The 17,142-nt window shown below is 40.5% G+C and overlaps 1 protein-coding gene across 14 annotated transcripts in view; it reads left to right on the top strand.

Annotated features, from left to right (window-relative positions):
* IL1RAPL2 (interleukin 1 receptor accessory protein like 2) overlaps positions 1 to 17,142 on the top strand; it is a 388,687-nt gene that overhangs the window by 353,823 nt on the left and 17,722 nt on the right. For all 14 annotated transcript variants that reach the window (XM_062613304.1, XM_062613301.1, XM_062613307.1 and 11 more), the window contains 2 exons: positions 6,354 to 6,483; positions 12,726 to 12,871. In XM_062613304.1, the coding sequence (XP_062469288.1) occupies positions 6,354 to 6,483; positions 12,726 to 12,871 (276 nt within the window). The remainder of the gene's footprint in view (positions 1 to 6,353; positions 6,484 to 12,725; positions 12,872 to 17,142) is intronic.

Genomic DNA, 17,142 nt, shown 5'->3' with positions numbered 1-17,142 from the left:
TGCAGATACTTGGAAAGGATCATAGCCAGTCATGAATCTACTGGCTGCTGGGATAGAGTTTGGAAACACTGTAGGATTTGCTGGGGTGGTTTTTTTGTTTGGTTGGGTTTTGTTTTTTTTTTTTCTTTTTTTTTTTTGTCATGGAAAATAATTTGAGTATGTTTTATTTTCACTGGATCCAGTAGTGCTCAAACCAGTCACTGATCTCCATGAGACTTTCACCTAAATGAGGTAACATACAGCACACAGCTTAGGTACATGTTCTATAGCCAAGTGAAAGAGGAGGAAAATGAAGCCCGCAGAGTAATTAGCACTGACTTTATAAATCTTGTTGTACTAAACAAAACATAGAACCTTTGTCAAGTAATGCTGGGAAATGGCCAGCGAAAAATACGGGGGGGGGAGGTGATAATGTACCTGAGGCTTTTGTGGCTTTTTGTAGCTTTGTCTAAGTTCAGGAGTGGGTACATCTGTGGAGAGTTTCAGTGCTGCCTTAGCAGATCATAGAAGAGATGCTGAAGACCGTGATGCTGTGAAGTGGTACTGAAGACCCTTGATCTGTGCCGAGAGGGGCTGACAGGTGCTCAGCTGTGCTGGCTCACGTCAGCAAACACCGTGAGCGAGTGCCTCCTGGCTCCTTCTGGAGGCTCCCCGGTGGCGGATGAGCTCTCGGCAGAGGTCTGGAGCTCAGCAGCTCAGCCGCGGGCTTTGGCTCTCGCGTTGCAAGAACGGCCTCGAGTGGGCGCTGTTTGCTGCCTTTGCCGTGCTCGCAGGCCCAGCAGCCGCTCAGCCCGACGTGCAGCATCAGCCCCGAGTCATACCCAAGGTTTGGCTTGGGCTGCACCACCTCAGTGTGCTTTTGGGTTCTGCCCGTTGTTGCTGAGCACAGGAGAACAGCTAAGGATGTCCTTGCAACGGACTTTGGGAAAATTGACATTGTCTGCAAACGAGATAGAAGCTACCACACACACAGATTGTTTTTCATGAGTCAAGGTCTGTGTTGCCCCTGGCATTTGTTTTGTGGATAAATTGCAGGTGTAAGCTCTGTCTCCCATATCTTTTTATCCAGGATGTCCTTCTGAAGGAAAAGGAAACGTGTTCTTTACTTCACGGTTGTATACAATCCTTCCTGCCTTGCCAGGAGAATTTAAATAGCTCTGTTGCTCTTTGACCAGTTTCTAGCACTTGTAAAGCACATTAGAACAATAATGTTCTTGTCAGTGACATGGTGATTTGCCTTGCAAACCTCATAGCCTGGAAAGTCAGATTCAATTCTGCAGACAGCCTGTAGAATACACTTACTGAGATGTGATAAGTAACCTGCTTTTCTGGTCCTCTGCCTCAGCAAACTGAAGAAAGCAAGCCCATGAAGTGCCTGCACAACATCTGCATGTGTCAAGAGTGGGAATCTGTTCCTTTGCAAACACTTCTGTCAGTCTTATAGGGAAAGAGACACAAGCACCATTATTGGAGAGGACCTACATGATGCATGCACATCAGTAAGAGAGAATTGGAGTGATGGAATGATATTTTGGTGGCAACAGTGCACTTGTCTTTCCTTCTATGTGTATACAGTATCCAGCCCTGGCATAGGTAAAAGTAATGATATTACAGTCAATGGTATTAACACCCAGGTGGAGATGAAGTTGTAAATCCAACTAGCAACATGTGCAGGATTGACTTGATGTTGCTTGATGCAAAAGGAGGTCTTCCTTTGACACTGTCAGTCAGTTCTGCCAGTAGCTTGGCAAGATCACCTCCTTCAATTCAGGCTTGTTCAGAATGGTGTTGTATCTGGCACAAAAATGTGAAGGGATTGGAAAACCCATTGATGTTTCAAGCCAGAGGGGAAAACCACCCAAGGATTCATAGATTACTTTGGCTGTTTGATGGTTTTGCTCTGGGATTATTTGCTCCATAAGTGAAAGCCTGATTTACTGCAAGAACAGAGCACCAGAATGTGGACATCAGAGAATCTGAATTCTGTGTTGCACCCTTGAGTGAATGCTCACAGATAAGCAAAAAAATGTAGCTACTTGTGCAAAATGAGTGAAAACAAACAAATAATCAAACTGTATTAAAAAAAAAATGCCTGAAAACATGCCTTGGTGTTAGCCAGATCTTAGGATCTGTGAGCAGCTTTTGTCTTCCGTGCTGATCAGTCATGTAGCCTTGGCATCTAAGTTTTTAAAAGACTGAACAACTATTTTAAGCTTCATTTAGTCAGTGCTTGGAGCATGCCTCATTCAAGAGACACTGTGCTGCAGGATTTGTCATTCTCTTTCAAAACATGTCAGACCTGCAGCAAGCACATTCAGAATCGTGCCTGACAACGTTCTGTTACAGACCCTTTTCCATCCTTAGCCAGTGCTCCTACTGCCACCAGGAAGCTATTTTGCTTGAATAATTGGATTTCTGTGCAGTTCTCATTTTCAGGGAAAAAAAAAAAAAAGATTATTGAAATGTATGGTAGAGTTCACACAGATATAGTGTGGAAATGGTCAGGTGAAAAATGTACAGTGTGATTTAGCAGTAAAAGTCATCCCTATTGCCAGTGGTTGTGTCTTATCAGCTGGGAGTTGGCAAAAAGCCTGTGTGATTGACAGAGTAGGGAAGAAAGCTAAAGCAGAGATTCTGCTGGAACCTGAGGCTTTCCTGTGACAAGGTGACCCCAGCAAAGCAGTAGACTCCGTAATGTCTACAAGCAGGCTTTTCTACTTTCTTCTCTTGTTTCTTAAAACATTCTTCTCACTGTTGCTTCATTAGAAATCTCGCTAATAATTTTCCCTGTTTCTCAGCAAATTAGTTTATTAATTAAAATTGCAACTGAAATGTGTATCTGATTTAAAGAGAAAGCATTTATAAATGGAAAACTTTCAGGATGCCATTCATTCTAGGAACTTTGATGATGTTAATTAAATGATGCAAGGGGAATATTTCTTAATAAGAACAGTTAGTAGTGGAACTGAAATGTCATGCAGAATAGCAGTAATGATATGCAAAAGTTTGGCCTTACAGAAGATTAGTTGCTGGAGTTACTAATTGCCTGTTAGTTCCTTCTGCCTGGAACTGTGACTCAGTGTGATACCATATGGCTCAAAGCCAGCCCCAAAATCAGGACCTGCAAAGGACACTGTCCATGCTCAGTGCCTGTTTCTCCCCATATTCAAGAGAACATTTAGGATCCAGGGAATTCAGCTGCAGTTTCGGGATCTCAGTACTTGGGGGGGGAAATGCAGTGAGACATGCCATGTTCTCTTCTGGATAGAAATTGGTTGAAGTTCCCTGGAAACCAACAGTCAGTCTGCAGCTGTGGACAGCTGTGCCTTGACATGGCACCAGAGGGGGAACCTCCCTTACATTTGTTACAGAGGCTTATTTGAGGAAGTAAAGTGTTTCTGCAAGGAAGAGCCTGTGTTCCCTTTTCTGCCTTTGTCCTGCTTCCAGAGTCACGAATGATGAGTTACAAACCAGAAGCTGCTTCAGAGAGCTACAGAAGAGCATGATGTCCTTACCAGCATGTGTGAGAGTTTGGGTTTGAATAGGACCTTGAAGTGTCATCAAGCCCCAAGCTCTTTCCACCCCAGAACAGATCAGCTCAGATCTATCTGTGCATCGTCTCAGACATGCATCATTCTGCTACTGAGATAAAAGATAGCTGTTCCATGTGAAACAGCTACATATTCCTCCTTCTGATCAGTGATGGGCTTGCAGATGAGCTGAACTGTGGGTTTTTCAAAATCTGGCCAGTCCCAGATTTTGAGCTGAAAACGCTAATTCACTCTGGTTTTCCCACCAGGTTTCCCTTGGTGGCAAAGATGGGAAATGGATTTGCCCAGGCATGTTCACAGCATGCAGGCTGTCACAGTAAAGGCTACTGAGGCCTTTTATTGAGTTTGTTTATTACAGAAGCTGTGTACCAACAGCTGGGTGGGTTTTTTTTAGGTTTTCCTGTTTGTATAGAAAACTTATTTCTTCAGATCAGACGCATTGCCTCAGGATATTTACTCTGCATGTATAGAAATCTTACACTTACCTTGGAATATTTTCATTTCTTCAGGGTTTGTTTTTTAAGTAAAAACTCCTGGTTTGAGGAAGAGCACACCCTGTAATATATTTTGCCTGTAGCACTTAGTGCCCAGCATGGTATGCCAGGAAAAAGGCACATACTGTCAGTCTTGATAGGCCACATCTAGCTCTTTCCTTTTTTCAGGTTGCTACACTTGTCTATTTCCATTAAAATCAGACAAGGACTGAGCAGCCACATGCTAGGGATCACCAAGTGGTATTTAAGCAGATGTGTATCATGACTCTGAGGCAAGTGGCACAAAACACCTCACGTTGCGTCAGCATTCAGCACTTTAGAAGAACATGAGATGGAAACAGCCTGAGGCTCCAATTTTCCCTTCCCACCATGGAGGGCACCCAGCACCTCACAAGGCTGGGTGAGTGGGTTAGGAGCAGAAGGAAACAAGAGTTCTGCTATATCGTCTTGTAGTGGAACTAAATATCTGCCTAGAAGTGTTTCTGCCTCTTCATCAGTTAGTGAAGTTTGGAACTTTCTTATGATGGTGGTCAGTGTTGTGGGTGTACAGATAACTGTGAATGTCCCCTATTCTTATATTTGGGATGTTTGAGCTGGTTGTGTATAATCTGTCAGCATCAGCATGTGTTCAGTGGCCAGCTGTGGTACCAGAGTTCATAGTGAATGTGGAGATAATGAAAGAGTCTGTAAAACATTTTCAGGATAAACATTTTCCATTTTTGTCTTCTGCTATTTAAGAAACAGACTGAAGTGCAGTCTTTAAACCTTTTCTTGCTGTATCCTAGTGTTTCAAAAGGACTTGTAATTTTGGATCTTGACTTGGAAGGAATTTAAAGGCGTCTGATTTTCAGTGGCTGGGAGTGCTGCACTTCCTGTCTAATCAGACTCTTTTGACATGTCTTAAATTGGGCACTGAAATAATGGATAGATGAGTGCGATTAGTTGACTTAGGACACTTCTATGAGGGCTTAGGCAAAGATGCTTTGACACACAGCTCAGATATGCTCCAAGTGTGCCCACAGCAAGTTAGCACTTTTGAGCAGACAAGAGGTAGCTGAGTAGGGCACCGTAAGACAATCAGGTGAAACCGTTAGCCCGTGCTCAACCAAGTGAGGTGCTCCAAATGACCAGCCCTTTTTGAAGAGTATAGGCCTGTTCTGTTTCAGCGTCAAAAGAGTCTCCTGCTGACACTGAGAATGGCTGGCATAATAAAACATCTCTTCCAAATACAGTAAAATGCATTAGGATGACTTTTCATGCTTGATCCAAGTGCTGGAAGATTCAGCAGGCGTCTCCACTGACGCTAAATGAAGTCTGTCCTCCCATTTAAGTTGGTGACTCTACAGCTGCTTTGTAACCTGGACCACCTATGCTATAAAGAACAGACAAAGAGAAGTGGGTACAGCAGCTGTATTTGCATACTGAGGGAATAGGCATGGTTCTTCTACATTTCCTGGCTTCTTTGAGGGGTTTTTGTTCTTTTATTTTTTGTCTTCTGCAGGCAGACAACCATCTGTCCTGGCATTGTAAGCACAGTCCTGAACTAGCTAGTACATCTAAAGCTGTAGCCAAACAAAATACATCTAAATGCTGAATTCTTGGAGAGAAAAGAAATCTGATTGGTTTCCAAGTTTTATTTTCTTTCTTTTGGAAGTATTCTTGCAAAGCTGAAAGGAAGAGTTCTGTACTCTACTGCCTGAACACTATTGTTCTCTACTCTATTGCATTGAAGTTTGGTCCTTTGCCAAAACCTATTGACAGTAGCATGAGTGTTGTTGGTGCTCACTGGCATCATATATTACTTGGGGATCTTTAAAAGCTCTCTGAACAGCTTACCAAGACTTCATTAGCATTTCATTTCTGTCTAAACGAGGAAGAAATTATTACTGTGTCTTTCCTGTGGGTGGATGGGCAACCATAAGCAAGTTTAGTGATTTACCTGCCGCTTAGGGCACACTCCCCAGTCTTGGTAGAGATCCCATGAGGCTGACAAAGAGGTCATCTCTTTCTTTTTAACAATCAATCTGACATCACCTTATGTTGCCACCATTTCCATACTTTTTCATTGTTCATGTAGTATCTTTCTGGGAAAAAAAAATGGAATTACAGATAACTTCAGTTTTATTTCACAGCTATTTCCTGTAGATGCAAATCAACATCAACCTATTTCCTATGGTTATTTTGGGTTTTTCTTTCCCTCCAATTTTAACTGGAGAGGTTTATCTGAGGTGCTGAGATTTCTCATAATTGTTTTCTCATTAGTAGCTCTGACAAAGTGTCTGACCCTCTCTTTTCTTCTTGTCCTCAGGAAACCCGCTGACTGTGGCCTGCAAAGCTTTCTTTGGATTCAGTGGAGAATCAGGCCCCATGATTTACTGGATGAAAGGGGAAAAATTCATAGAAGAATTAGAAGGTCACATTAGAGAAGGCGAAGTCAGGTACTTTTTTGGAATATTTACTGCTAAAAACGTGGTATGTCCCAGAAGCCTCCTGGGTGTTTTCTTAAACAGGTTTTTAATTGCAAGTGGAAATAGTTTTCTGTCTAAAGAGTGGTGAATGACCTGGGGCCAGGACAGTGTGAGTTGCTTGCTTGCCTTTCTAGTGAATAAACTCTAAAGACGTAGAAGCTATCTAAAGACGTATTTCAGCTATGTGCCTGAAAATCTGTTATCAAATTGCCCTGATGGTAGCTGAGTCTTCCCTTGAGTGTTCCGGGATTTGATTCACCCCTGTGTGGAAACTATGCTGTCCGCTACAGCTGCCCCTTGTGGCAGTCCTTGGCAAGATAACATTCATTTTAGCATCAGTGTTAATCTTAAAGATGAATGGCCTCCTGTCAAAGTCACCATACTTTTTCTCTTCTACTGAATGTGTTGTCTGCCTATGATACAGCTCTCAGTATGCCTTAACCAGGGCTTTCAAACGGCAGCTTTTGTTCCTCCATGCTTATCACTTAAAGGAGAGAAGGAAGTGGCTGTGTAAGGATGTCCAACATCCAAGTTGTGCTTGGCTTCTTCCAGATGCTGATTATCTTTTGCTGTACCAGTTGTAAAGAAAACAAACACTTGTATCTGTGAACTTTCATGGAATTTGCACCTAATGGCATCTTCTTGTCTTCCTTGTTTAATAATTACCTGTTAGTCTTGAAGCAAAGACTAACCTATGGTTATACCATGGACAAGGCATTCCCAGCTCCTATAGACACAATGAATATAAATTATAAGGAAAGCCAAGGTCTTTGCACCTTCCATTGCACTTTTTTTTTTGTCTAATTTCTGAGTTGTTTGTTTCATGTAAAGGTGATTTTGGAGAGCAGGCAGATCCTTTTGCTTTATTACTTGATTAATAACTTGAAGTTCAGTCATTTAGCCACTAGTTATTAAGATGCACTGAAATAACCAACCGAACATTGCAGTTCAGTTGCATACAGATGAAATTGATCATATATTGCCAGAACGGCTTTAAGTGTGCAATCCTCTTTTGGGCTTCTGACCACAAAATACAATTACTGGAAACTTCTGCCATTGCAAGTCATCCGCATTTAACGACATTGTGTCCTCTTTGGTGTATCTATATCAACAGTGGTTTTGGTCATGTTCTTCCTCTGCGTCGGAAGGACAGTTTGAGGTTTGTATTTAAAGAGCTTGCCAGCTTTAACACAGTTCGAAACTTTAGCTTTGTGTGCATTTATTAGTGCAATTGAGTTTGAAAAAGCTGTATTTGTCCTCCATTATGCCATCTCATTACACATTCATGTATCATTTTGCAACACCTTTTTCTCACTCTTAAAATGCTTTGACTCAGTTTACAGACACGTTGCAATTCAGTGAATCTTCTCTTTGACAAAGTTACTTACCATGTACCTAATCTCCTGTGCACCACAGCCAGCATTAGAACAGAGCATTTACCAAAACCATAATGTATCATTACCAGCAGTGCCACAGTCCAGCCCCCTCTCTTTTTTTTTTTCATTTAGAAGTATCTATGGCAACTGCAGTAGTAACTTTCTGCAGATTTTTTGTTCATAGTAACAGCTTTTGCTCATGTGGGCCATTACAGGTTTGCTGCTTCAGGGAAACTAAGCAGCCCTAACTGTTCTGTCAGCGCCCTGAGCCAGCGCAAGCCTTTCACCCAGTCCTATTTATTGATGGATTTCTAAACATGACATGTATGGTTCAAATTTGATGAAACAAGGTGAACTTGATGGTTAGATGCTTTTCCCATCAGTTTGCTTCTGTGGGGAAACCAGCATGTTTCTGTTAATGTTGAGAAACCCCCAAGTAATTGGGAATGGTTACACCCAGACCAAGATACTCTGTGGATTGTTCCTTTGGCAGATAGCTAACATTTTAACTCTGCTTTCCCTGTCTTAAATTAGTACACAGATTTAGTAGTACTCTGAATTTTTGGTGCTGCCCTTACCCTGGACTGGCCCCATCCATTATATCACTGGATTTGCTGTATATGATGAGAGTGCAGGTTTGCAGATCAATGCAGTTTGGGAGTACAAAACATCCATCCCTAGTTTGCATCCCCTAGCATGCATAGTTGGCAGTCAATTAGTGTGCTGTTATGAAAGCACTGAAATAAGGATGCAATTGCACTCAATGACTTGAGCATTTCTGTTAAACCCATGGAACTGATTTTTTGGTAAGCAGACTTCACCATGAGTAATAAATGTATAGCTCTGAGCTCCTTGTTATTTATTAGACCTTGTTACAGAGCCTCATAATAAAAAATAACTAATCAGCACTGCAGGACTCAGAGGCAATACCCCCCCCACACACACACCTGCCTCTTTGCCTTCCCTAGAATTAAAATCTCCAAATGTTAGAAATGAACAGGGGGAAAAGGAGAAAGAGACCTTGCCTACCAGGTGGGGTTTTCACAGCAGTAATAAAAATGTCATCTAAATCAAACCAGCGCTATTAAAGAAGGAATCAGAGTCTTTAAGCCTGTCTGCATGGTTGTCAGTTGAACCTAATTATCAAAGGAGCTCACAGCAGATTCCAACACTCTCTCTGCTGTGGCAAAGAAGTATTTTCAGGCATAAATCTTACTCTCCCAGCCACCTGTGAGTTGGTTCTTTTTCTTCTTCAGGCAACACTGCAGAACAGTTTGCAGGTGTCTCATAATGCTCAGCTTGTAGAATATGTTTGTCGTTGTTTTTTGTTCTCCATTTTTAAAGTAGAAATAGTCTTATTTGTTCTGGAGGCATGGAAAGAAGTGAGTGGAGACATTTTGAACTGCAGCCTTATTTTTTCCTGATGGTTAATTTGTCACCCACAGAAGTCAACTGATGGTCACAAAATGCTCAGACAAGATAAGGGTGATGTATTCTGTTAGGAGGCGATGCTGAGGGAGGCAGGCAGAATTACTGTCACTGCCTGGCTAATGTGCTGGGTTCATGGAAATGAAAGCCCTCTCCTGAAAAGCTTCTACTACTCAAGTAGACAATTTCTGGACAGAGAATGAGAGACATAATGCAGGAAAGTGAGAGGGTGTGTTGTGTGCCATGTTGTTAGTTGAATTACTCTTTTTTGGAGAAGCACTTATGTACACACAGATCTGTCCTTTCATCTACAGACTATTATGAGGACTAGAAAGAAGGGACTAGAGTTTTTCTAGTCCAGATCTTTAACTATGTAAAGAATAAAAGTTTTCCTTTTGGGAAGTCCCAACTCACAGGCGGGTTAGTAAAGGTTTGGAATTCCCTGGTCTGAGAGACTCAGGGAAAGCTTTCCTATGGCCTTTACATTTGTGATCCCACAAGGCCTGAAAATTTCAGGAAAATGTGGTTTCAAAGGAAAAGTATTGGAGCTTCAGATTCAACTTAGTGCATAAATTGATTGGAAAAATATGACAAAAGATTTGAAAAGTCTGAAACGTTGGATATTTTTCAAAGAAAACATTTTTATTCTGAAATGACATTTTCTTTAAATTAATATTTTCTTAACTGAAAAATAAGCAGTAGACAAAATGTTTTGTTTCAGATCAAATAAAATGCTTCAGCTTGAACAAAAGGAATTTTTTGTGTTTCACCCACCTCTTCTCTCTCTCCCTGCATGCTGTTTGCTGTGAGTTGTCAAGTGCCATTGATTTACCTGTGTATTAAATGATGTAATTGCTCTTACACTTTGTTCATCAAACCAGAAAAAAAAAAGAGCTATTATTTTCTCAACCTGTGGGAGCTGGCAAGTATCGGCAGTGTTGCTGGCAAAGTTCCCCCCAGCTCAGAAAGGCACAGAGATTCATCTTGTGGGTGTGCAACAAATGCTGCTGCAGCTTTAAGGTCATACTTGTTGAAACTCCATTTCTTTTCTAACCCAGAAATGCTGTTCTTAGTGTTCTCTGAACCAGCTATGAAATGCATGCAGTTAAAGTCTGCACACATTAAAAAACTGTAGGTGATCAACTGTGTATTTCTGTGGCAATAATGAATCATTAGCTGCAGAGAACTGGTTAAAAGAAAAAAAAAAGAAAAAAGAGCAGGAATGAAAGGTTTGACAACCCTAAGAGCTTTCTACAATTTGCTACTACCATAACGCCTGAGTGTCTGTCAGCATTTTCATGATAGATCCCATTTTGAAGAGTTCTCTTCCTGAAGATTACAATTAGCATGAAAATAACTGGGAAATATTCTCAGTCCAAATGCATATTCTTTTTTTGTGAAAGCTCCTTTTTAGCTGATCCTGTATTATTTAAATTTAGGTTAAGGGTCGATTTTTTTATTTTAAACAGATTCAGAATAATAGTTTATCTTAATTGTAATCTCTCTTCATTTTGTTCTATGTAAAGTATGCTGATTATAGTAAACACAAGACAATCATTCACAGAGTGTTCCAGCTTAGTGTCCCAGATATCTTCTCTGTTAATGATTTTATTTTTTCTTGCAGCATGATTTGTAAGCTGAAATTTGTGGAGCATATTGTTTACCAACAGAGAAGACTTTCCTTAGATTAAAATATTTTACTGTATATAGATAGAGACTATTAATAGGTAAATGAGAATTGATTTATCTGACCCCCAGTGATTTAGACTGATTTGAGTCTGCAAACAGATCAGGCTCTCTTGGGAGGTTTCTTTTCTGTCCAGAAATGATGCAAATTCAACCTTCTTTGCTTTATTTTCAGCACTTGGGCTTAGGGCCAGAATAAAAAAAAATGCAAAAATACACAATAAATGGCATTGAATTTGAAAAAAAAAAAAAGAAAAGGACGCATTTCAAGTTTCCAAATGCAACGCATACACCTGTTCTTAAGCTAATGTTTTTCACTTGCTTTTTTGCAAGTTACACATTCATAATGAAAGAGGCTGAATTGTGGATGCTCTAGTACCTGTTTGGAGTTTTGCCAGATCACCCAAGCCTATAAAGGGGATATCCTGTATGAAATTTTACTGTAAATACGTAGTTTACAGCAGTCAATCTTGCATTTTTGATTATCTGATGCAATGCCCTCATGCTTCACTTGTGATTTGTTTTCAGATTTGGAGTTCCATGTTTGTTATATGAAATTATGTACATAAGAAAATGTGTGTGTGCATTGGAAGACGCAAAACAACTTTGGTTTATAATAGAGAAGTTTGGCATTTGTTATTGAAAGATTTTAAACTCTCTGGGAGTAGTTTCCATCCAGTGCAATCAACACTCTGGTTAATCACTGTGTGGCCAATTGCCTCCCTTCAGTCTCCAGAGAAAATATTGCTGTACCCAGATCCTACTGCTTTCTTAGTGCTGTGCACTTACCTTTTCAGAGAAAAGACTCACTGACATACCACGTGCAATGGTGAGTTCACAGGTGACTGCAGTGGCATCACACGTTTTATGTCTACGCCCTTGCACATTATGCAGCAGTACACTAACAGGATCAAATGAATCTGGTAGATTTTACTTGATGTTACATTTCCTTGTTCAAAGGACCAGAAACTTTTCTTGAGCAACTGATAAGTCTTTTGAGAGAATAGGCCACTGTATTTTTAGACTATGCCAGCATCGGAAAACACTTGCATTTACTTTGCATCCTTTTTGATGTGTGCATTAGAACAATGACATAAAAAGACTGTACCTCTGGCCTGAAAGCCTGCTAGAACTTTCTATTCTCTTTGTGGGGATTTTTTATATCTTCCCTGTCCTCTCAAAGGAGCAGGCAATTCTAGTTCTTGACACTGATCCCTTTTAAAGTCATGATCTAGCACCCCAAAATAGAGGAAAATTGCACAGCTCCTTTCATTGGTTTTCCAGACTGCATTAAAATGCATCACAGTACCCAGCCGTTAAAATACCGCGTTATAATTTGCTCAGCAATAGCTTAGTAGTGCATATTTAGTTATTTGGAAAGTGAGTATTTATTGCTTCTTTTGAAAGAAACATTGTTTTTAGCATGTACTTCTGGTGGAGCTGAGGTAAACGGGGCACATGCAGCCATTGCACTCATAGCCACTGTTCCTGCACTTGATTCAGCTCCTTGCTACAGACATGGCAGGAGAAAAAGGCTTTTGGTTGTCATGAAAGGTGCCTCTGTGAAGTCTCTGTCAGCCAACTTGAGCCTTCTTTTAAGTCCATCTCCAGAATGAAGGAGGCCAGGAACTCTGTGCATCTTGTGCAGAGAAATCATGATTCCTTGGGGAAACTTCTATTCATATTAATTCATTTAAGCAAAGGCTGTATCCTTCCTTTCAGACTCCTCAGAGAACATCTTGGAGAAAAAGAAGTTGAACTGACATTGATCTTTGATGCTGTAGAGGAGGCAGACCTGGCTAACTATACTTGTCATGTGGAAAACAGAAACGGACGGAAACATGCTAGTGTTCTTCTGCGCAAGAAAGGTAATTCTCTTTATTTCATTATCTGTACTCTCGTCTGCCTCAGCAGCAACCGCTCAGCCAGCAGCAAACATCCTGCTGACCTTCCTGAGCCAGGCTGGGCTCCTGTGGTCCTACTTGTAGCTGAAATATCTTTGTGTTACAGCTTCAGTTTGCCACTTGTGAAAAAAAACTGTGATTTGTTCTTTAGTTTCTAGTGAAGCAGCCTTGCAGGTAATGCACTTGCCTGGAATACTTGGAACTAGATGATCTTAAGGTCCTTTCCAACCCTAATTATTCTATGATTCTATGATTTTAATACAGTCACCCATAAAACACCACTATAATCAGCAGAAGTATTTTTATCTAAGCAACCTATAAATTGGACCTATATTTGACTGACTAGACCAGAGGTAATTGTGTGATGGAGTTAAAATACTCATTTCTTAGAATAGGTGCCTTAACAATGAGGTCAGATATTATTATGCTTCTCCACTTCCTGGCTTTGCTGTTTGAATTTAAAGCTTCAAACACTTAGCATGCTTTTTGATTTCTAACTGCATCGGGAATGAAAACATTGCAGTGGGAACTACAAATCAGCGGAGGATTACCCTATTATGGTTGCTTCGCTTGGTGTTGTACCTGGAATTGGGAATACCACTACTGACAAGTTATACATAGCAGAAAAGAAACCATTTGAATTTGAAAGTTCCAAATTGAAAGGTACTACTATGCTCTGCTGGTTGTAGAAGTCATTATTATAAAGAGTGTAACAGTATCTCATTACAGTTTTTATATTGTTTGTTCGGTCACCTCTCCTGTTTGTAAGTAGGGTGACATTTAAATTTGATAGTGATCTCTCTAAGATACAATGTATTAGGTAGTACAAAAGCAGTAAGACAGTTAACTGTTGGGAAAGCAAAGGGATGTAACCACTTGGGATAAAGATGTAACGTGAAACCACAGAGCCATCAGCACAGGAGATGGACTAAAGAAGACGTTGTCCAGATCTCTGTTATTATTCTTAGCTCTAAATTAACTTCCCAGAAGAGAAGAAATATTTTCATGAGGCACACCTCATGCTGTTCCAGTTCTTTGTACACTTCCAGACCACTAAGGCAAAGGATGTGTTTCTCGGCAGATTGTGTATTGCAGTGTTAACATCAGTTAAAAAAGCCAGCGCTCCCCATCATCACGTTGCAGCAAAATCCCACAAAAGTGTTGCCATTTAGAAAAGATTTAAATATACTGTTAGTTCTTGAGCATGCTGCAGATTGACATCATCACCGTGGGACAGATGAATTAGGACCCAGGTGGAAGATCAGGAAGAGCAGCCAAGGCCTCTCTAGATAGGGCACTGCGGTTCTGGAAAAATTCCGTAGTCATTTGTTTACCTACAGCCATGCTGGATTCTAGGTGCTGTGTTTCATGGCTAGAATCTATATAAAATGAAAGGTGAGGGTGGGCTGGTATTAGGACAAAAAAAAGGGCTACTAGGGAGAGGAAACTTTTGGGTCAGTGTCCTCTTTTTTTGCTATTTTTCATGTGACCCACAGGTTATGTGTGTGAAAATACAGTACGCAGTCTTGTCGAAATCAGTCTTTACAATGAGGGTGATAAAACACTGGCACAGGTTGCCCAGAGAGGTGGTAGGTGCACCATCCCTGGAGACATTTAAGGCTGGACTGGATGTGGTTCTGGGCAACCCCATCTAGTTGAAATGTCCCTGCTCATTGCAATGCCGAGGGGGGACGACTAGATGACCTTTGAAGGTCCCTTCCAACCCAAGCTATCTATGATTCTATGAATCAAGTCCTACTTGCACAGTTTTCTCTATATGTGAGAGTTTTATGTCCTCCCAGAAAGAAGGGTGTAACGTAGGTTATATTTTACACTAAGGCATAAGGATAAAACACTATACAGAAGGTACAATCAGCTCTGAGAAACAAGGGCCCACAGCTGGGGTTTGGAACACACACAAATGTGTATTCAACATCTAAACTGACAGGATGTCACAACTTAAATTAAGGAATCTGGTCATCATGATGAAGGATTAGCCTCTTAAGTGCAAAAAGCATTCTACCTTTCCATCCACTGAACCTCATAAATATACAACTGATAGTAAGCGTATCTGTGTTGGCACTGTTAAATGTTAGCTGTGTTGCATATATTAGAATAACAGGTTAGGTTTATTTATAACAAGAAGATCGGATATTTCAGAGCTTCGCTGAAATTATGGAAGAAGCACTGCTGAATACAGAATTTGGAGGTGGAAAGGTTCACTTCTCAGCTACTATTTCATTTATCTCTACACTGCGGCTGTAGAAAGCTTATATTCCTCTCAGGCATTCTCAATAATTGATTTTCAAGCTATTAAACTGTCATTTAAAATAACCACAGTATTTTCACTATGTCCTTTGACTGCATGTCCCACTGTCCTGTCTGTTATTTATGAAACTCTTACAAATACTTGACCAAACTTTGCCTTCCTGCGACTTTATTTAAATACTTCTTATCCTACAGCTTGGATTGGACTGTAAAATATTCATGAGCCAGGAAATACTGCTGTATTTACTGACCTGTGACAAGATTTAGGGCAAGACTGGTATACAGCTTTTGACCAGCATCCTCTCTGTGTGTCAAGGAAGGCATTGTGGATTTCTCTTGTCATATGCTACAGCTTTCCAGATGCTGTGATGCTTAGGAAAGGTGAAGAAGAAGCACATACCTTTCAGCCAGGGAAATCCCCCTCCTCTAAAGTCTTGCACGCTGAGGGTTATGTTATCCCTGTTCGGCAAGAGGTACTTGCAGCTCCGTTTTGTCTCCAGGTTGTCACAGTGCTGCCAGTTATGTCTGCCCCCTGTTCAAAGGTGTGATTGCAGTACATCAGGTGTAAACAAGCTAGCATAAGTCATGAGTCCTGCTAGGAAGGCATGGATAAAGAAACAGGAATAAACCCCAACTTGAATTTATAGCTATAAGTACGAGATTTTCTAGAGTTAGTTCTTGTCTTGACATCGGGTGGTTATTTTTAAGCACATGCTTTGCTTTAAGAAAGAAAAAGGAACTTTTCAAACATTTAAGGTAAAATTTGTTGAAGTCTTCTGCTGTATTAGTGGTATTGTCCTCACACATGCTTTTAGAGAATAGAGGAGTGCTGTCTGTGCAGCACCAGCATAGTGGTAGCCCCAGAACATACAGCATCACTTAGGATATTGGGGTTTCTATTTGTTTTTTCTTTTACTGAAAAACAACCAAATCCAGCTTAAACACCCAAGGGTACCAATGCAAAGACAGAACCAGGCATGGCTCTGAGACATGAATACACTGCCTGCTATCACATTCTTCTTTACTGACTAAATTCAACACCACACTGATATTTCTTTCAAGTACTCCAAAAGTAAGTTCTGGACAATCCTGAGCTTCCTTAATTTGCTTCCTTTCCTCCATGCTCTCCTAGCATGTTTGGTGCTCAAATTACATGGAACTCAATATACACCCCCTTGTTCCTTAGTTGTTCAGGATTCCCTTCAAACAAGTTTGAAAACTGTCCAGTCTTATAAGTCTACATAGTCTATAATACAGTGTCCTGGAGCGTGAATAACATATCGGGAACTGCAAAATAAAATCAAAAATCAATCTGTACTTTCAGTGGAAAGAAGCAGTGAATTTAGATAAAAGTAAAAATGATGATGGTTCACCATTTATTTCAGGGAGGCTGCCTTTATTCAAGACATGCAGGAAACTGATTTTGGTTGGGTTTTTTTTGATACTGATGTAGTTCTAAATGATGAAGAACATTCTAAAATGTATTTGTGCCTCATTTATTGGGTGCTAATGAGACTTGCTATTATAAAGACCATAATCCTCTGTGATAGACTGTGGCTAAGTCCTACATTATTCTAATTAGAAACTATCAGAATATATTATTTACTAATTTTCAGTCACTATCATAACACAAAGCCCAGATTCAGCTCCTTTCCTAATGCTGGGTGTGCTGCCTTCCCTGTTGACCTCAGCAAGGACCACTTGAGGCATGAATCAGATCCAGAGACTAAAAGCTGGGGTAGGCAAGAAAATGGGACTTTCCTAACAAAAGATTTGGTGCAACAACAACAAAAAGTTTTTTCTCTGAAAAGGGATTTTTAACCAGCTCTGTTCTCCACTTGTCCACATTTATCCCCAGACGACATGCTAACTTTATCGTGCAGTGTAATAAAAGTCCCATGAATTTCCTGTGTTCTCAGAGAGATTAAATAGCCATTATAATAGACTTTTTCCATCTATTAGTCCAT

Source organism: Pezoporus occidentalis, unplaced genomic scaffold, assembly GCF_034315485.1.
Source record: "Pezoporus occidentalis ecotype Australia unplaced genomic scaffold, CSIRO_AGI_Poc_V1 ctg165, whole genome shotgun sequence".
Taxonomy (NCBI): Eukaryota; Metazoa; Chordata; class Aves; order Psittaciformes; family Psittacidae; genus Pezoporus; species Pezoporus occidentalis.
This window is presented reverse-complemented; position numbering and strand designations above follow the sequence as displayed.